The sequence below is a fragment of the Gloeophyllum trabeum genome (genome assembly GCF_000344685.1).
Source record: "Gloeophyllum trabeum ATCC 11539 unplaced genomic scaffold GLOTRscaffold_00015, whole genome shotgun sequence".
Classification (NCBI taxonomy): domain Eukaryota; kingdom Fungi; phylum Basidiomycota; class Agaricomycetes; order Gloeophyllales; family Gloeophyllaceae; genus Gloeophyllum; species Gloeophyllum trabeum.
Genome location: NW_006920424.1, coordinates 413,459 through 430,237, shown reverse-complemented (window position 1 = coordinate 430,237; position 16,779 = coordinate 413,459). Strand labels below are relative to the sequence as shown.

General features: G+C 53.6%; 6 protein-coding genes across 6 annotated transcripts; 3 read left to right on the top strand and 3 right to left on the bottom strand.

The window, feature by feature from the left end:
- Positions 1-614: 614 nt before the first annotated feature.
- On the bottom strand, positions 615-2,750 carry GLOTRDRAFT_123132 (uncharacterized protein; the record flags this gene model as incomplete). The annotated part of the gene is made up of 7 exons (XM_007871809.1): positions 615-763; positions 825-1,083; positions 1,142-1,278; positions 1,376-2,180; positions 2,234-2,328; positions 2,384-2,467; positions 2,513-2,750. 7 exons carry the CDS (start codon positions 2,748-2,750, stop codon positions 714-716), a joined length of 1,668 nt encoding a protein of 555 aa, XP_007870000.1. The 3' UTR covers positions 615-713.
- Positions 2,751-2,985: 235 nt separating this feature from the next.
- Positions 2,986-4,093, top strand: GLOTRDRAFT_140950 (uncharacterized protein; the record flags this gene model as incomplete). The annotated part of the gene is made up of 5 exons (XM_007871808.1): positions 2,986-3,330; positions 3,386-3,558; positions 3,616-3,788; positions 3,853-3,985; positions 4,043-4,093. Exons 1-5 carry the CDS (start codon positions 3,030-3,032, stop codon positions 4,091-4,093), a joined length of 831 nt encoding a protein of 276 aa, XP_007869999.1. The 5' UTR covers positions 2,986-3,029.
- Positions 4,094-4,691: 598 nt separating this feature from the next.
- Positions 4,692-5,285, bottom strand: GLOTRDRAFT_21396 (uncharacterized protein; the record flags this gene model as incomplete). The annotated part of the gene is made up of 1 exon (XM_007871666.1): positions 4,692-5,285. A coding segment is annotated over one exon (594 nt), but the record flags the coding sequence as incomplete, so codon positions are not given.
- A 639-nt stretch (positions 5,286-5,924) lies between these two features.
- GLOTRDRAFT_48539 (cytochrome P450) lies at positions 5,925-8,382 on the top strand (the record flags this gene model as incomplete). The annotated part of the gene is made up of 13 exons (XM_007871677.1): positions 5,925-6,098; positions 6,164-6,196; positions 6,362-6,471; positions 6,527-6,578; positions 6,644-6,726; positions 6,789-6,810; positions 6,870-6,974; positions 7,063-7,231; positions 7,293-7,342; positions 7,464-7,651; positions 7,719-7,848; positions 7,908-8,101; positions 8,235-8,382. 13 exons carry the CDS (start codon positions 5,925-5,927, stop codon positions 8,380-8,382), a joined length of 1,458 nt encoding a protein of 485 aa, XP_007869868.1.
- A 3,429-nt stretch (positions 8,383-11,811) lies between these two features.
- On the top strand, positions 11,812-12,205 carry GLOTRDRAFT_48827 (cytochrome P450; the record flags this gene model as incomplete). Its single annotated transcript, XM_007871700.1, has 2 exons — positions 11,812-11,987; positions 12,037-12,205. Coding segments are annotated over 2 exons (345 nt in total), but the record flags the coding sequence as incomplete, so codon positions are not given.
- Positions 12,206-12,698: 493 nt separating this feature from the next.
- GLOTRDRAFT_81132 (uncharacterized protein) lies at positions 12,699-15,268 on the bottom strand. The gene is made up of 8 exons (XM_007871807.1): positions 15,144-15,268; positions 14,409-15,080; positions 14,278-14,347; positions 14,042-14,226; positions 13,580-13,985; positions 13,351-13,518; positions 12,941-13,292; positions 12,699-12,886 (listed from the first exon to the last, which is right to left on the bottom strand). The coding sequence occupies exons 2-8, from the start codon at positions 15,027-15,029 to the stop codon at positions 12,871-12,873; spliced, it is 1,818 nt and encodes a 605-aa protein (XP_007869998.1). The 5' UTR covers positions 15,030-15,080; positions 15,144-15,268; the 3' UTR covers positions 12,699-12,870.
- Between the last annotated feature and the right edge of the window lie 1,511 nt (positions 15,269-16,779).

The following is a 16,779-nucleotide window of genomic DNA, read 5'->3' as shown; positions in this document are numbered from 1 at the left end:
CCTTCAGCCACAAGTCACCTGGCCCAGGCTCAGGGGGGCGGGTTTTCTAGGTGGATGCCGTGGGGGAAGCTGGGACGAGGAGGTCGGCAGCTGTTGGTCTTCGGCATTTCCGAGTCTGCTGATATCATGGCGGACTCGCAAGGGGTTGGGAGTCATCTTGATACAAGTCTGTCACCCTAGATATATGTGCAGGTGTTACCTAGCTAGTCGATGGCTAAGTCAGTGAGGTTGCATATTTAACATGAGATAGAAAGCGTAGCCAACGCACGGCGAGGATACAACATATCGGAGATATCCGGACCGTAGATAGAAATGAACAGATCAACTAGTCTGAGTATCTTAAGGACGGATTGCAATGCTCAACTGGCGCAGTTTCCCGACCGGTATCCAAAGTATCTTATACAGGACAGTCTACCGGATAATGAAACTAGATCTAATATCTTAGGGGTCTTGACCGGTGGATAATCTGCAGGAAACGCAGTGACTATATACCGACATGACTATGCTTCGGTGATAATTTGCAGGAATTTCAAGTATAGATACAGGAGCGTATGACTATGTGAGAAGCTGTATTTGGTACAGAGGTGATACTAGTACTCTGGTACATATGAAAGCGACCGCCTTCTTTCCTAGAAGCATGCCGAAGTAAGAACAAAAAAAGTTCCTCGATGAGCTGAAATTGACTATGAAAGGAGCAAACATTTACTTGGCTTTTACACCACGTCTGTGGCTAAGTCAATAAAGCAGACATTACTTTTGATACCTGGAGATCGTGTGCATTAGCCGCTTCACACGAGAGAAACCCTTAGAACCTGGTAACTCACCTGTCCCTCTCTCCCTTTCTTCTCCATATGCATAGCGTGGATATTGAGGATGGCTTCCAGGTGGATCTAATAAATGCTCCACAGCCCTGCTCGTGTGCAAGAACCATATCCCCGTCTCTGTCACTACCATGCGACTCCTACGGAAGGGCTTGAAGATACGGAAGTTCTGAAGTCGGAATTGATATATAATCCAATTTTTCTGCTCATCGCTATTGACTTGATCTTTCTGCACGGTCCCCAGATGGATGCCATCTCGGACCTGATGAACGTTCAGTGTCACAACATGTCCGAAGATGCGATGGACGCAAGGGACTTACGTTGGCAATAACTAGACCGTCTCGCGTCCATAGAGCATCAGTTACCTCACCACACGTCCTAAGGATTCGTACAGAATTGCGTGGAACATGTCCGCCAGTCCATTTGGAAAAGTTGCGGATAAAAATGAGATAAGATCCTGTACGAGCTATAGCATGACGTTGGTCCGGGGAGATACAGACTGTGGTCACCCGAGTAAGAAAAGTAACCCAAGCCACATGCAATAGCGAGCTTACCTAGACGAAGAGGGTCGCCAGTCTGCAACCCTTCTATCCACTTATACTCCAGCATGAAATGTCTTATAACGTTCCCTGACTCGAGCAAAACGGTCGAAGAGGGGCAGATCCCGCGAGGACACTCTTCCGGGCTTTTCATCAAAACTCCCTCGAATTTTCCGTCCCGACCAAACGCAACTGCACATAGATCTTGCTTCACCTCACCGAAGTGCTCGAGTTCATTACTGGTGTCCACTTCCGGGTAGACATGGTCCAGGCACAATCCACCGGTGCCAGAAATCAGCTGAGAGAGAGGTATAATGGTTATAGCATTGTCGGTCGAGATGCCCAAGTGTTCGTGGCTTAAGACCACGTCCACAACCCGATATTTTTGCGGTATGTCGCCCAACAGCCTGCCATTCCGGACGTCAAACACAAACACAGTGTCATCAGACACAGCAGCGACCAGCGGAAACGAGAAGCAATAGGAGGAGATGGGTTTGACCGTCGGTATCCTCTGTAGAGCGTGGGCAGAGAAGTGACCTCTCAGCTTCCAGTCTCCCAGTATATGGGCAAACCGTGGAGACTCTGGCTCCTCGGACAAGACTGCCAGTTTGCTGGCTGATGCGGAAGCTTGTGCCTGCTTCAGACCAGGGGAGGCAGGCGCGTTGAATACGGGTGTTGGAACCGCATTTCCCGTGGCAATGTCTCGAAAGAGAGGAATATCCGCGGTGCGCCTCCAGACCTCGATAGCAGGTGGAGAAGAGCGCATGAAGGTGAGAAAACCGTTGGAAAAGCGGCACTCAGCGCCACCATCGACATACGTCTGAATAAGTGTGATAAGGACGGCAGATGTTGGGGAAGAACGAGGACACTTACTTCCGGGAGCCGCCATAGGATGCGGTCCGTCTCGATCGCAGTAACATCTATGCCTCCGCGAGTGCTATTGCTTATCACGGTCCTATGCTTCTCGTCTATTGCAAAGGATTCCACATGTTCCCCAGGGCTCTTCAACGCACCGACACAGACCTTGGCCTTCGAAGGTGGTTTGCGTTTGTCCTGGTCTTTGCCATTCCATCTTCTTTGAATCAACAGCTTGCGGCGACCTTCCCACTGTTAGACGAGGAGCAAGAGCCTGAGAGAGAAGATGCTACTTACAGAATTCTTTCCAGCACACCACATCGTCCATGCACGGGGCGAGCGAGGCGTCCTCGAGCGAGACATGCGGCGCGACATATCCGTAAGAAATAGCTAGCTCATGGTAAACGATGTGCTCATTGCTCTCAATAAGCGCGCAGAGGTCATGGGATGTGGCCTTGACGCTGACAATGTCGGCGAATGAGACATTGGATAGGATCCGTAGAATGAGCTCGACGGGGAGAGTGGTGGTAAGCATCCTGGAGTCGAGTCGTTACTGCTTGTGGTGCTGAAGACAAATTTGAGGATACACGATGGAGGGGAGAAAGGGAAGTGGCTGCACTGCTCTTCGCCACAGGTGCGGCTTTTCAACCTCCGAAGCCACAACCAAGCCACAACAGGCCACAACCCATTACCACGTCAAAAAGGAAGTCCGTCCGGCAACTCCCGTGCCGAACCAGGTCGTGCGCGTATCAACGCAAGTTCCAAGTTGCAACTCAAACAAAGCACCCCCGTCGACCAACGCGTCCTGCTAACCATGTTTTCGATTCTGCCGCGCCTCTCGCGGACGCTGGCGTTCTCTGCGCCGGTATTCAGGGCGCCGACGCGTCGGACGCTGCTCACGACCGCGGTGCGCTTCGAGCCCGCAACGGCGAAGGCGAAGGCGACGCGTGCACCGAGAGCCAAGGCCGCCGACTCTGGCGTGAAGAAGACCGCCACGAAAGCGAAACCGAAAGCGAAACCGAAGACTAAGACCACAACCCAGGCCAAGGCAAAGGCAAAGGCTCCTCCAAAGGCGAAGGCTAAGCCGAAGGTGAAGAAAGTCAAGACGGACAAGCGTAAGTTCTTCCCCCCTCTCGCTCCCACATCTGAGCGTGCCCATTTTCCACCCAGCTCGACTCACACAGGAGGACCTCCCCCCGAAAAAGCCCCCGCCTCCCTATGTCATCTTCTACAGCCGCTACCTCAATGGCCTGCCGCAGCCCATACGGGGGCCGTCGGCGGTCCTCCAGGCCGCGCGCACCGCTTCGGGAATCTGGAAGGAGATGAGCGAGCACGAGAAACAGGTCCGCATTCTTTTGCGCTAATCATCGCCGCTCTGCGCGCGCGCTGACGCGCAGCAGGCGTTCAGCGACGAGTACCGGAGCCTCCTGCCCGAATATGAGAAAGCGAGGGAGGCGTACTGGACGAAGGTCGACCCCGCGGTGGTGCGGCGCATCAATAAGGAGAAGGCAAAAGACGGCAAGCGCCGCCTGCGCAGCCCAGTCTCCCGGAGGGTGCCCAACCCGTATGCGCTGTGCGTGTCCTCTATCTTGTTGTTCTGTGGGGAAGACGTGTGTTAATGGTTTCGCGGGGTGCAGGTTCGTGAAGGAGAATGCGGCGGAGATTAGAGCGGGGTTGGATTCGAACTCTCTGACCCCGCGCCAGATGGTGGGGGCGACCGGGAAGGAGGCGGCGCAGCGGTGGAAGGCGCTCTCGGAGGAAGAGAAGAAGGTTCGTTTGTGGTGAATCTGCTTTGTCCGTGCAGCTCGTGTCTGACTCATGCTGCAGCGATATGTTGACGAGGCGAAGGCTAAACGAGAAGCTGCCGACGCGTCATAACGACCTCGGTGTTGCTTGCCTGTTTCAGAGGTAGCGGAGCCACACATGACTTTGTCATTCAGATAATTCATTCCCTCCCTTCGTGCATGCGTTGATACCCTCTTCTACTTGACGCGAGCTCAAAGTTATTGTATTATAATAGATTGATATGATGGTCATGGTCTAATCATGACATCGACTTTCGTCGTAGTCTACTTTTACTCCTTTACCATTTGAATATGAATCGTCAGTGTCAGTCGCACGGGCATCCTCACGTCCACCAGGCCAAGATGCAGAAGGAGTGAGATGGCTATGAAAAGAGACGACTCGATGCGAGTTCAGTCGGTATGGATGCTGTGATGCAGCATGCACTGATGGGATAGCGGGTGATACGCACCTGCACCACTATCGACTGCTAAGGTTCGGCCGGAGCAACCTCCATAGGGGTGCCCGCTCCCGTACCAACGCTACCATCGGGGGTGCCCGTAACCTCCCCCAGCACGTCCTCCATCTCCATCTCCTCCTCATCCTCGCTGCTCGGACCCGCCGGTGTATCCTCCTCAGTAGCGGCCGCCATAGGATCTGCATTACCCTCACCCTCCCCTGCGGGCTGCACCCAGTCAAAGTCAATCTCGTCCGGCTGCTCCTGGTCGACGGCGACGCGGGCGCGCCAGTCGTACTTGTCCCTGAGCATGCTCACCGCGCGCACGGCGCGCGTGACGCGGTTGTCATGGTCCGCGCGGATGCTGTCGCACTCGGCGAGGACGGCGGAGTAGTCCGCGGACTGGTGGACGAGGACGCCGAGCGAGCCCTTGGTGGCCATGTGCTCCGCGAGGCGGCGCACGGTCGCGTTCTCGAGACGCAGGACGTCCGTCGTCTGTTGGTTGCGCAGGAGCGGCGCGAGCTCGTTGTCGAGCTGCGCGTCGGCGAGCGGCTTGGAGGGGTGCAGCGCGAGCTTCTCGTACGGGTTCTCTCGATCGCGTTGCTGCGGCTGCTGGGCCTCGTCGCTGTCGGGGTTGAGGTTGAGGTGGCCGACGAGCGAGGAAGAGAGGTTGTGTGTCTGGGAGAGGAGGATGTTGTACTTTGCGAGGATGTCGGGCCAGGGAGGCATCACGGTCGCGCCGCCCGCTTCGAGGGTGCGCTGCAGCGCCTGGATGGAGTCGATGATCTGCGTCGTCCGCAGCCGGAGTGACTCGAGCTGGCCGGTGGGTAGCGTGCTCGGGTCAAACGACAGCGAGGGGAGTGCCTTCGCGGGCGCTGGCTGCGGCTGCGACATGGCTCGGCGAACGCAACGGCTTGACGCCACAATTTACAGACTTGCCACAATTAATGCGCGGGAATAGAATACTCAAATTAACGCCCGTTTATTCCGAGTCGACTCGCCTTGTGGAATTTGAAAGTCGCTCGACGCTGGTTGTCTGAATTGTCTCGACAAACAGATTTTCGTCGAAACAAATCCGACAGTCAGTTCCGTCTGTGGAATCTCGGACAGCGCACAAGCGTCAACAGCGCTCACGATGGCTGCGAGAACTTGTTAGAGTTCTCGACCCTGGCTATTACGGCACTGGCTTTCGAAATGGCTTCCTGGCTTCTATCAGGGCGCTGGCTGGCAGGACTGGCGTCTTATGCTCCTTGAGACGCTGCAGTAGTACTTGTTACTTGACTGTAAGCGTGAAGCTGACGTCCCAGAAATCACTCTCCTTTCAACCTCCTAATGCAATCCGTCTTTGAATTATCCGTACCTCGAGTCATATGGGCCCTTGCCTTCTGTACCTTTGCTCTTGTCTTAATCAACCGAGTCCGGGATCGTAGCTTCAATGTCAAGCGCCTGCCCATACCAGTGAGTACTACCATGTCACTTCACTGCGCGATACGCGCAGCTAATCTTAATCGTTGTCGCGTCGAGTCGGGCGGGCGGTTCCTTTGGGGCCACGAACTCGACATATGGAAGGCTGCGGTAGGGTCCAAGTATACAGAATGGTTCAACAAATTTGGGCCTGTATACCGCGTCAAGGGCGCTTTATTCGTGTGTTCTCTTCATTCTCTCTTTACCCAAACGCCAACGATATTCACCGACGATATATAACGCAGCATCCCGACATCGTGAGTGCATCTTTTCAATTCGTACACTTGATCTTACATGAGCTCAATGATTCTTAGCTGGTGGTCGCAGACAGAGCTGCCATTAACCACATTCTCTCCACGAAAGTGTACACATATGGTACGTTCACGTCTAACGTCTGTTCCTTGCCGAACCCGCCAACTCAATACATACATATTATCACAGAGAAAGCCCCTCCAGCCCGCCCCATCATTGGCCGACTTGTCGGAGAGGGCATCATCTGGGCCGAAGGCGAACAGCACAAACGCTTTCGCCGGCTCATGGACAGCATCTTCAGGTGAGCTAGATCTCGCGCTATCCTCCGTGGCTCTCTGATAATGCTTTCACGCTAGCGCTGCGAGTACGAAGAGGATGACGCCTGACGTATTGAATGTATGCTCCCGAGTACGTGCGCTCCCGCCTTGTCGCACATGTCCTGGATAGCGTCGAATAATGGATATGTTGTGTAGCTGCAAACTAGGCTCTCTCAATATCTCCAGGATAATGGCGGCGACGCGGTCATCAATATGAAACCATGGACATCTGCCGCTACGTACGTCTCAGTCCTTTCTCATCTTCCTGCCACTGTCACTGGACTCGCACTGTTTATCACAGCCTAGATATAATCGGCTTTGTCGTAAGTACTAGAACCAACTTTGATGGTTATGGCCGGTCTACATGTCTCGCACTGGGTAGGGCTTCGGGTACGACTTCCGCCTTGGCGAGAGCCCCGAGGCGAAAGCTATAATCAGCGCATGGGCCGAGCAAGTCAAACTCGGGCTCGGAGAGTCCGCTTTCTTCGTGAGCATCTTCCGCAGCTCGTTCGTCCTATCCATAATAACATCTGCACGCAAATTGCACATCTGTTTACTTATGATAATGCTCCCAGGCGGAGATGGTATTGCGAGCATTCCCGCGGCTTCTCTCTATACCCCTCCCGGCGCTCGAAGCCCAGGGCAAGATACGCAGGATCATCGCCGAGCTCGCAAGCAGGATTATGGAGGACGCGAGGGCTGGAGGGGATGTGAGTCAGGGGTATAACTTCCTTGACGCCATGAGTACGTCTACTCCACCCTCGTGACGGGGTAAATTCTGGTGGTATGTTTTTGACTTGTATAGTGAAAGCCACCGGTGAAGGCAGGATGACCACCCAGGAGACGATTGACAACGTACGTCCCTCAGACATTCATGCACTATTTCAGCTTTCCTGACTCGAGGATCTTTCTACTTAGCTGTCATCGCTCGTGTATGCCCCCCTCGTACTTGCAAATGATGATTTGGTGCTCACAGAACCGTAGTTTGGCCGCATACGAAACCACCGCGGGCACGCTCGACTTCATGCTCTACGAGCTCGCCAAGAATCCCGCCTGCCAGCAGAAGCTCCGCGACGAGCTGCACGCCTTCGGCGGCGAGCCGACGTACGACGACTTCGAGAGGCCAGATCGTCTCTGCTACCTCGATGCCGTTGTCAAAGAGGGGTAACATCTCGCTCTCTGCACTCTCTTGTTGTGTGAGGCTGAAGGTATTGTGTTGGTCTTATGACAGACTCAGGATGTACCCGGCAGCGGTGCACAACGCGCGCGTCACGAATGAGGAGGATGTGATGCCCCTCGAGAAACCCGTTCGTCTGCCTTCGGGGGAAGTGATAAGTGAGATTCATGTTCCCGCTGGCCAAGTGCGTATATGAGCCTCTGCCATCATGACAATGCTCTGATGCACGGGCGTGCCGGATAGATCGTTTACACCCCGCACCTTTCCATCCAGCGGATGGAAGGAATCTGGAAGGATGGCGACTCTTTCAAACCCGAGCGGTGGGTCGAACCTGGCGGTTTACCGCCCCGAGAGCAGCTGCCGACCGGCTGGAGTAATCTCCTGACCTTCAACGCGGGACCAAGGTTATGTCTTGGGTATAGGCTCGGTAAGTGTTTGTCTAGGCTATGTGTAAGACTAGCGAATATCTCAGAGACTGATCCTTATGATTGCAGCGCTGCTGGAGGCAAAGGTATGTTGTTTGTATAGCACGGGGAAATTTTTGGCCGAACGCCTATTGTCTTGCCAGAGTATCCTGTTCAGCTTGATCAGCAACTTTGTCTTTCACGATACCGCGGCGAAGATTGATCTGCGCGTAGTGACGGTGCTGCAGCCCATTGTGGCGGGAGAGGATGAGAAGGGCGCGCAGATGCCACTGAGGGTGACGTATGCCCGGTAGTGTGTGCCGTATTTTCGCATGTCCATCGTTTTGTGTCTTGGGTTATGGAAGCTAATCAAAGGACATTATCGTCATCATTGCTATGAAAGGCGTATGTGGCAGAGCGCGCAGCCATGATTGTGGCAAGAGATTCCGGCAATAGCGCTCCCGGTGCCGTCGTTGCGCACAAGTTAAACAAGCCCACCCGCGGATCCGACAAAGTGAACCGAGGGAAAGACTGGCTTTCCGGAGATCTCTCATCTCCTCCGAGCTCAGCTCATCATGGACGCTAACAGACCTGCTCATCACTGAAGTCAACAGAATGCACCAGATCAGCCTCCAGACAGGCTTTAGACCCTTTGTAGGTCAAACGCTCTTGGCAAAGCCTATGATGGCCGCGAAAATCAGTGTCGGTCTCGGTGGCATGGCCGTTGCAGCACATGTAATCCACAAGAATCAATGATGAGCATGTATACAGACTTTCGCAGGTACGTCCCAGTTTGTACAAGTACTCATGTTAGACCCAGCAATAAGGGCTGAATTTATACAGCATGGATGCGCAGTTCCAAGCTCGTCCAACCTACTGTCCCATTCCCTTGTGAAGGTCTCCTATGGCTGCGTTGTTGACCCGTGATATATCATGGATCGTCTGCCTGGGGGCCATTATTCTCTCCGTTATCTTCCACCGAAGCCGAAAGTACAATGTCAAACGCCTCCCCAGGCCGGTGAGTACAACGGCTCGTTCGAAGCTGTAGACTCTGACTATCTGCTTCGTGCTCAGCCGGGTAGTCGATTCCTCTGGGGCCACGAGCTCGACATATGGAAGGCTTCGGTGGGGACTAAATACTCTGAATGGTTCAAGACATATGGACGTGACTATCGCATCAAAGGGGCTCTCTTTGTGAGTTATTATTCTCTCTATCCCGTTTTTAAATGTTCCTATATGCTCACCGTCATTACTTAATTAAGCACCCCGACATCGTAAGTCTCTACAATGAAACTCTTTACTAACGGGTCAAAAATCCGAAACCCCACAGCTGGTCGTCGCAGATCGAGCAGTTATCCACCACATGCTCTGTACGAAAGTGTACACCTATGGTACATGTATTTCTGCCTCTGCTCCGCCCTGCTCAAGCCCCTTGGTCTAATGCCTCCTGTCTTCTGTTGAGAGAAACGTCCACCAGTCCGCCCATTGGTTAAACGACTTGTCGGAGAGGGTATCTTCTGGGTTGAGGGCGAGCGACATAGACGCGTTCGCCGGCTGATGGAGAGTACCTTCAGGTACGCGAAAATATTTACCGTTGTCCACGCTCCGGAGTGCTTGCTGATGTGGCGTATCGTCGATTAGCGCAGCAAATACGGAGAGGATGACGCCTGACGTTTCGAACACTTCTTCCAAAGTACGCGTATCTTGAGCTTTCCTTAGGTCGTTTGTTGGAATCCGCTGACACTGGTATACTTGCAAAGCTGCAATCTCGACTGGCGCAGCATCTTCAGGATAACGGAGGCGAGGCCGTCATCAACGTGAAAACATGGACGTCAGCAGCCACGTATGTCACACATTCATACTCCACTACTTCACGAGCATTTCGTAGCCGCTCACATTACCCTCAGGCTAGACATAATCGGAATTGTCGTAAGCCCCACTGCCCACTTGCTCCCCTTCTCAAGAGTATAATCTTCTATCCAATCTGTAGGGTTTCGGATACGACTTCTGCCTGGGACAAAGTCCCGAAGCGAAGGCTATCATGTGGCATGGACGCTCTGCCTGTCCATGCTATCCTTGTTTGTGATCCGGATGTTGCTGGTCGTAGCTACAATGTCAAGTACCTTCCGAGACCAGTGAGTCCACCTCCCTCAATATGTCTAGGCAGAACCAACCGTTAACTTCGTGCTCAACCGGGTGGCCAATTGCTCTGGGGCCATGAGTTCGACGTATGGAAGGCACCTGCAGGAGGCAAGTACACGGAATGGTTCAAAAAATACGGCCCAGGGTACCGTGTCAAAGGAGCATTATTCGTAAGCCATTGTTTGTTCTACTCCCTTCATGGGCCAAGTGGACGTTATGTCCATCAATCATCAAGCACCCCGACATGTTTAATTCGTGAACCATCGCACTGGACTTTTCACCGATACTCGCACACGTTCAGCTCGCCATCGCAGATCGAGCAGCTATCCATCACATGCTGTTCACAAAAATGTACACCTATGGTATAATTTAGGACTCCTTTCGCTGCTCAAGCCGTCTAGTTTAACTACCTTCCCCCATGGTAGAGAAAGCTCTCACAGCGCGGCCACTGGTCAAGCGGCTTATCGGAGAGGGCATTATCTGGGCGGAAGGCGAGCAGCATAAACGCTTTCGCCGACTTACGGAAAACATCTTCAGGTAAGCCCGACTCTAGTGTGAGCAAGGCTTCGGAGTGCGTTTACCTAAGTGATTCCTGATCGAATAGTACAGCGAGTATCAAGAGTATGACGCCAGACGTGTTAGACGTCTCATCCAGAGTACGCATGGCTTTCCCCTTCGTAGTGCACGCTCGGACAAGTGCTGATAGAGGACCTGCTCAGCATCAATCTAGACTGGCGCAGTATCTTCAGAATAACAGCGGCGAGGCGGTTATCAATATGAAAGCATGGACATCGGCAGCTACGTACGTCTCCGTTCACAGTTCATGCCGCTGTCACTTCCCTTGGCCCATCCTCTCGTCTCGTAACTTGGACGACTCTGATCTTACTGTCCGTCTTCCCCAGGCTAGGCATTGTCGGCATCGTCATGAGTCCCATGTTGAACTTAGACCATGTGTTCAGAGTCTGATGTAGCGTTCGCTGATAGGGCTTTGGATACGACTTCCGGTTGGGTGAGGGCCCCGGCTATCATTAGCGCCTGGGCCGAACAGGCCAAAGCGGGGCTTTTGGACTCGGCTTTCTTCGTGAGTTGTTTCCAGTTCCTTCTTCTGCCCCACTTCCCGTAGGCATAAATATGCCCAATGCTAACGCTAATCAACACGCAAACTTCACCCGGGCCTTCCAGGCGGAAATGGTATTACGAGCAGTCCCGTCGTTGCTTTCTCTACCGCTTGATGCGCTCGAGGCGCAATGCAAAATACGGAATATCATTATAAAACTGGTGCATAAACTTCGTGATGATGTCCAGCTTGGGATGGATCATACGAAGGTACTCGGATCGGGATACAATTCCTTGATGCCATGAGTTCGTGTCAACCATTCTGGCTATTCGGGAATGCTGCTGATCAGCCAGATGTCCGTTTGCAGCGAAGGCTACGGAAGAGGGACGGATGACGGTTCAGGAAACCATCGACAACGTATGTCCACCCAATATCTCCGCACGTAAATTTCCATGACCTAGGCGCATTGTTAGCTCGCATCGCTCGTGTACGTCCTCCTTCCCTTCGTGCCTATGCAGTGCCTTCTCATTGCCTTCCAAGGGTGGCTGGGTATGAAACTACGGCAAGCACTGTCGACTTCATACTCTACGAGCTAGCAAAGAATCCTGAGTGCCAGCAAAAGCTCCGTGATGAGCTGCATATGTTAGATGGAGAGCCGTCGTACGAGGACCTTGAGGGCGTCCATCGGTTATTTTATCTCGATGCCGTCGTTAAGGAGGGGTATGTGCCCAGGGGTCTTTCTCATCGTATCGAACATGACCCTGGCAAGTCTGAGGATGTACCCCATAGCGGTGCACAATGTTCGGGCCACGACGGAAGAGGACGTGATTCCCCTAGAGGAACCCGTACGTCTACCTTCCGGTGATGTCCTACATGAGATACGCGTTCCTGCCGGTGAGGTGCGTCATGCTCATGCACACCTTAGAGGTAAGCGCTGACCGGACCTGCCGATCCAGCGTATGGAAGGCATTTGGAAGAACGGTGACTCGTTCAGGCCTGAACGCTGGATCGAGCCGGGGGCACTACCGCCCAAGGACCAGCTCCAGACTGGGTGGAATAATCTCCTAACATTTAACACGGGCGCAAGATTATGTCTTGGGTATAGACTTGGTTAGTGCGTATCCGAAGTGCTTCCGTCCACCAATTGATTTTGTTGTCGAAACATTGTTGGAGCTGAAGGTCCGTCGTTAAAAGTCCTGGCTAAATCCTGGCCGAGATACTTTATCAGAGCATCCTGTTCAATATGAATAGCAACTTTGTCTTCCGAGACAGTGGGGCTAGGATAGACCTGCGTGTGATAGTGGCCTTGCAGCCTATCGTAGTAGGAGAGGAGGAGAAGGGGGCTCAGATGCCTCTCAGGGTTTCCTTTGCGCCCTAAAACAGCCCGCATGCGTACTAGCCCACAAGACGAACTGCATACACGGTGCCAGTCCCTCGTCCGAGCCTCCCATGCTCGAAAAATTGAACCCCAAGAATAGCGATGTATATATAACCCGACGTTTCACCCAAAGCAGCCAGAATACAGCGGTACAAATAACAATACACTTGCGAGGATCGATACAACCCGGCGAAGGGTCAAGATATACATGATCCGGATGTGATATTACCACCCAAAAGATCTGTTTAGAACTTGTCAGACTCATCAGCCAGAGACGAACAGAAACGCGACTCACTCTTGATGTAGTTCCACCCCTCGAACCGCCTTCCTCCGACGAGGGTCGACGGTATCGACTGCTTTGCGAGCGTCCTTTCCAAGCCCTGCGGGCCCGCATACACCAACAACAATGCCCGATAGAGCTGTTTGGTTCTTCCCGCCAAATGTGACCGACATGGTGCAGTCTAGGACGGCCTCGAGTAACTTGGCCGGTCTCGGTCGGCCCGGGAGGAGGGTCAATCCCGGAGGCAGAACTATCTTATTCAGGTCCATCATTGTGGCCCTGGTATAGAACACTTGGATGCGGAGGCTCGTAAGAGTGCTCTGTTGGAGCAAGGCAGTAAACAAGGGGATAAGGGGTACCAATGCGGCTAGCGGGGTATGAACTCAGGATTGCCGTGCGAGTAGGCCAAGCTGCGGCACGCTCACCTGGATCTTGGACTGCCCAGGCAAGCTCAATCACCTTGACGCGGCTTGTTCCGTCGAGATCTTGCTGGATGAGGTCCTGGACAGCGGCCAAAGCAAAGGTGATGCCGCTTCCGCCAGCGATAAACAGTGCGCCCGAGTAACTGGCAAAGACACTATGTCCTGGTCCACCTACAGCGTCAGGGGCTGAGTCAGGATATCCACGCGATACTAGAGATAGGGTAGTCCGCACCATAAGGTCCCTCAAGCCATATCCTCACGTCACGGCCATACGCATTATCGCCGTACTCTGAAAGCTTCGCCATCTCGTACAACCTTGACGTCCAGTCGCCTGCCTTCTTACACATGAGCACCATGCCCTCGGGGCCCTTGCTCACGCTGGCGATCGTGAAGGGGTGAACCTCCGTCCATGCCCACCACCCCATCCACAATGATAGAACGCGCAGCCGCACGTGCTGCCCGGGGCGCCACCCCGCGTTGAGCTGCGGGACCTCCACGCGCGTCAGCGCAAGCTCGGGGATGGGCCGTATGCGCGCGATGCAGACGCGGGTTTTGATCAGGCGCACGAGCAGGTCGAGGCCGTAGAGTCCGACGGCCACGAGGACGTACGGGATGGTCGAGGGCTGGTGGTAACACGTCTGTGGGCAGTTTCGTTAGTTGGTCCAGAGTGGTATAAGATTGTCAAAGGACCTACCCCAAGGAGCAGTACAACTACGGCGACGAGGTGCGATGCAAAGAAGACATTATACGCCTGCAGGCGCCACGTTTCGGTGGACGTGAATACCAGCACGTCGAGAGCGAAGGTGGCTACGAAGCCCCAGGCTACCGGCGCATGCTTGATCTCCTCCGTGAAGGTACCCTCCAAGCACCACTTGTACACTGATATATACTGATTAGGGAAGCACGACGGTAAGTATCTTGGTTACTCACCGTAACCCAGCGTATGGATATTGGCGGCGATGGCCAGCAATTGCCCCGCAAACCGGTGGAGGTAATTCAGCTAGATAACGCAGCTGGATCAATATAATGCAAGCTTTAATATGGAGCGCGCGCAGGCTTACATGCTGATACGCCACGTCTGTCACCATCCCGATCAAGTTAAACTTTGTCGCGAGCGCCACGACCACGGGGATCTGGGACATCGCGACAAAGCCCGTGCGTACGGGGTCTGTAAACAGACTGGAGTGCCATAAAGACGCAAACAGGAGGACACCGAAGTACGAGACCATTATTATAGCCTGCCCGAGGTTCAGCTCGCGTGAGACCGAATAGTTTAGCATCCGGGCCAGCGGAAAGGCGAGCGTCGACCATGCGCGCGTGTGTGGCGGGAAAGAGTAGTGAACATGGCCCCGCTTCTCGCTGCCACGGCGCACCAGATGGCTATGCGAGTTGAGGGTGTGCGAGTCTTCCGAGCCCAGTGCGAAGGATGATTGCTGGTTAAGGGTGGGTCTGCGTTTCGGCCTTCGCGGAGGCGCCACCTCGGTCGAGCGCAGCAGACCGCCCTGACCCCATTCAAAGCCTCTGGAGAAACGAGTGACGCAGCGGGGGATGGTAAAAAGAGCGAATACGGCGACTCCGCAAAGGAGGACGACGTCTGTGTACAGTGCGAGCTGTAAGGGATCCACAACCGGCTCCTCCACAATGAGGTGAGTCGAGTTCTGGGACGCTGAGGAGGCCGACATTCTAGGGGAGAGTGAAATGCTTTCTGTCCGCGGAGGGAGGTAGAAAGCAGACTGCAAGATCACCAGGATCTTGAGAGTCAGGGTAAGACGGGTAGACCAGCCAGGAGCTCTTACTGGGAGTACGAGTTAACTTCCTATAGAACTGTACGCCAGGCGAACCGGCTTATATAGCGGCAGCGACAGCAGCACGTTAGTGCAATGGAGCATACGGCAGGATCGTGAAAGTCATTAATGAGAATGGAGATGAAAGGCACACGAGCCTCGTTGTTCTCTGTCTCATTTTTAGGGCCGTGTAGACCGTGCAGGTGTCCCGAAATAGAACACGCAAGAGCGTGCATCTTATCAGCGGGTCAGGAGATCTAAGCGAACCTCGAGGCACAGCATATCCCGCGGCTGTGGCTGAGCTCGGACTTGATAACTGCCACCTAGTCGAGTACCGTCGGAGTAGGACGGTGACTTTGCTCAATACCAGGGTTGGCTGAACCTGGAGGTCTGGTCATAATGAATGGTCGGCGGTCTTTCAGACCCTGCTCTATGTGTCATGGGGTTCCTACACGTTGTTATCAGCCTGCCAATGGAGATCTTGAAGGAAGGTGCCTTACCTTTGCATCTCAGTCGCACTCAGGTATTCGACCAGATGAGGAGGATCTAATCCCACTAATAGAATCCCATTGTGCGAGGCTAGCGATAATGTAACCCTAACACCTGGCGTTCAGTGACAGGCGCCTCAAGGTGAGTGGCAGACACCAGTACAGATGGATGGACCGGCAGCAGTCGTGGCTTTCGTGCGTCCGCTCCACTCCACGGCCGTATCTTCGAGCAAGAGAATGAGCAGAACAGGGAGTATGAAAAGTACGTATGACAGGGCCCGGGCAGACCTCTGCTTGACGGCATCACCGTCGACGGCCGGCGACTAGGACGTGGTAATACTAAATTGAGTGGAAGATGCCATAAGAAGGTAGGAAAACGGCGCAACACTTGCGGCTTTGTCAGGTAAGAGATTAAGAAAAAGACGGCCATCCTCTTCGTCCGTTTCTTCCCTGCACGTCCCACCTGCGCCTCTCTGTCAAAGGACACTTGCAAAGCGAAAGGGGATGATAAGGCTACTAGTAGAACAAGTTTCCAATACTTAGCAGGTCCAGGTCGAGTTTACAATCTTCGTGTATTGAGGTTCGCCTTGGGTCAATATTAGCTACTCTGATAAATCGCAGTGTACATAATAGTGTGACCAATGTAATTGGGTAGCCAAGCGCCCAAGGCCAACCAAGGCAGAAAGCGCCGAGGCCGACTGCGTCGGGTAACTCCTGAACTTGAACGGAGGCGCGAGTGTCTCAGATGGATATATATGTTTGAGACCGGTTAGACTAGTCTGCACTAGTGACTCTGATCAAACCGCACAGGCCGCGCCATCTCTCAAGTACTACAATGTGAAAGCATCCCGAGATGACCGGGATATATGAACCTCCGATGTCGTTCGAACAGCCGAAGCTTCAACTTCCAAGATCGCCTTCTACTCGACTAGGGGTAGTACTCTCAAACCGCCATGCCGAACTCGAAGACTTGCATTAATTGCAGGTAAAGGCTCTCATATCTCCACATCGTGCTAGACTGACTCGTCCTCCGAGTCGAGCAGAGCGAAGAAAGTGGTGAGGATATCTCCGTACTATACCCGGTGGTAAAATGGACTAATGTCTCACTGCCAGAGGTGCGACGGAGTGACACCAATGTGCGGACCGTGCTCCAAAGCACG

What these genes read in the sequence shown, in the direction of transcription:
- GLOTRDRAFT_81132 (XM_007871807.1), bottom strand. Translation starts at nt 15,029, where the DNA reads ATGTCGGCCTCCTCAGCGTCCCAGAACTCGACTCACCTCATTGTGGAG. An exon ending in CAGACGTGGCGTATCAGCAT is followed by an intron (nt 14,348 to 14,408) that starts GTAAGCCTGCGC and finishes TGCGTTATCTAG; the next exon opens with CTGAATTACCTCCACCGGTT. An exon ending in TATCCATACGCTGGGTTACG is followed by an intron (nt 14,227 to 14,277) that starts GTGAGTAACCAA and finishes AGTATATATCAG; the next exon opens with TGTACAAGTGGTGCTTGGAG.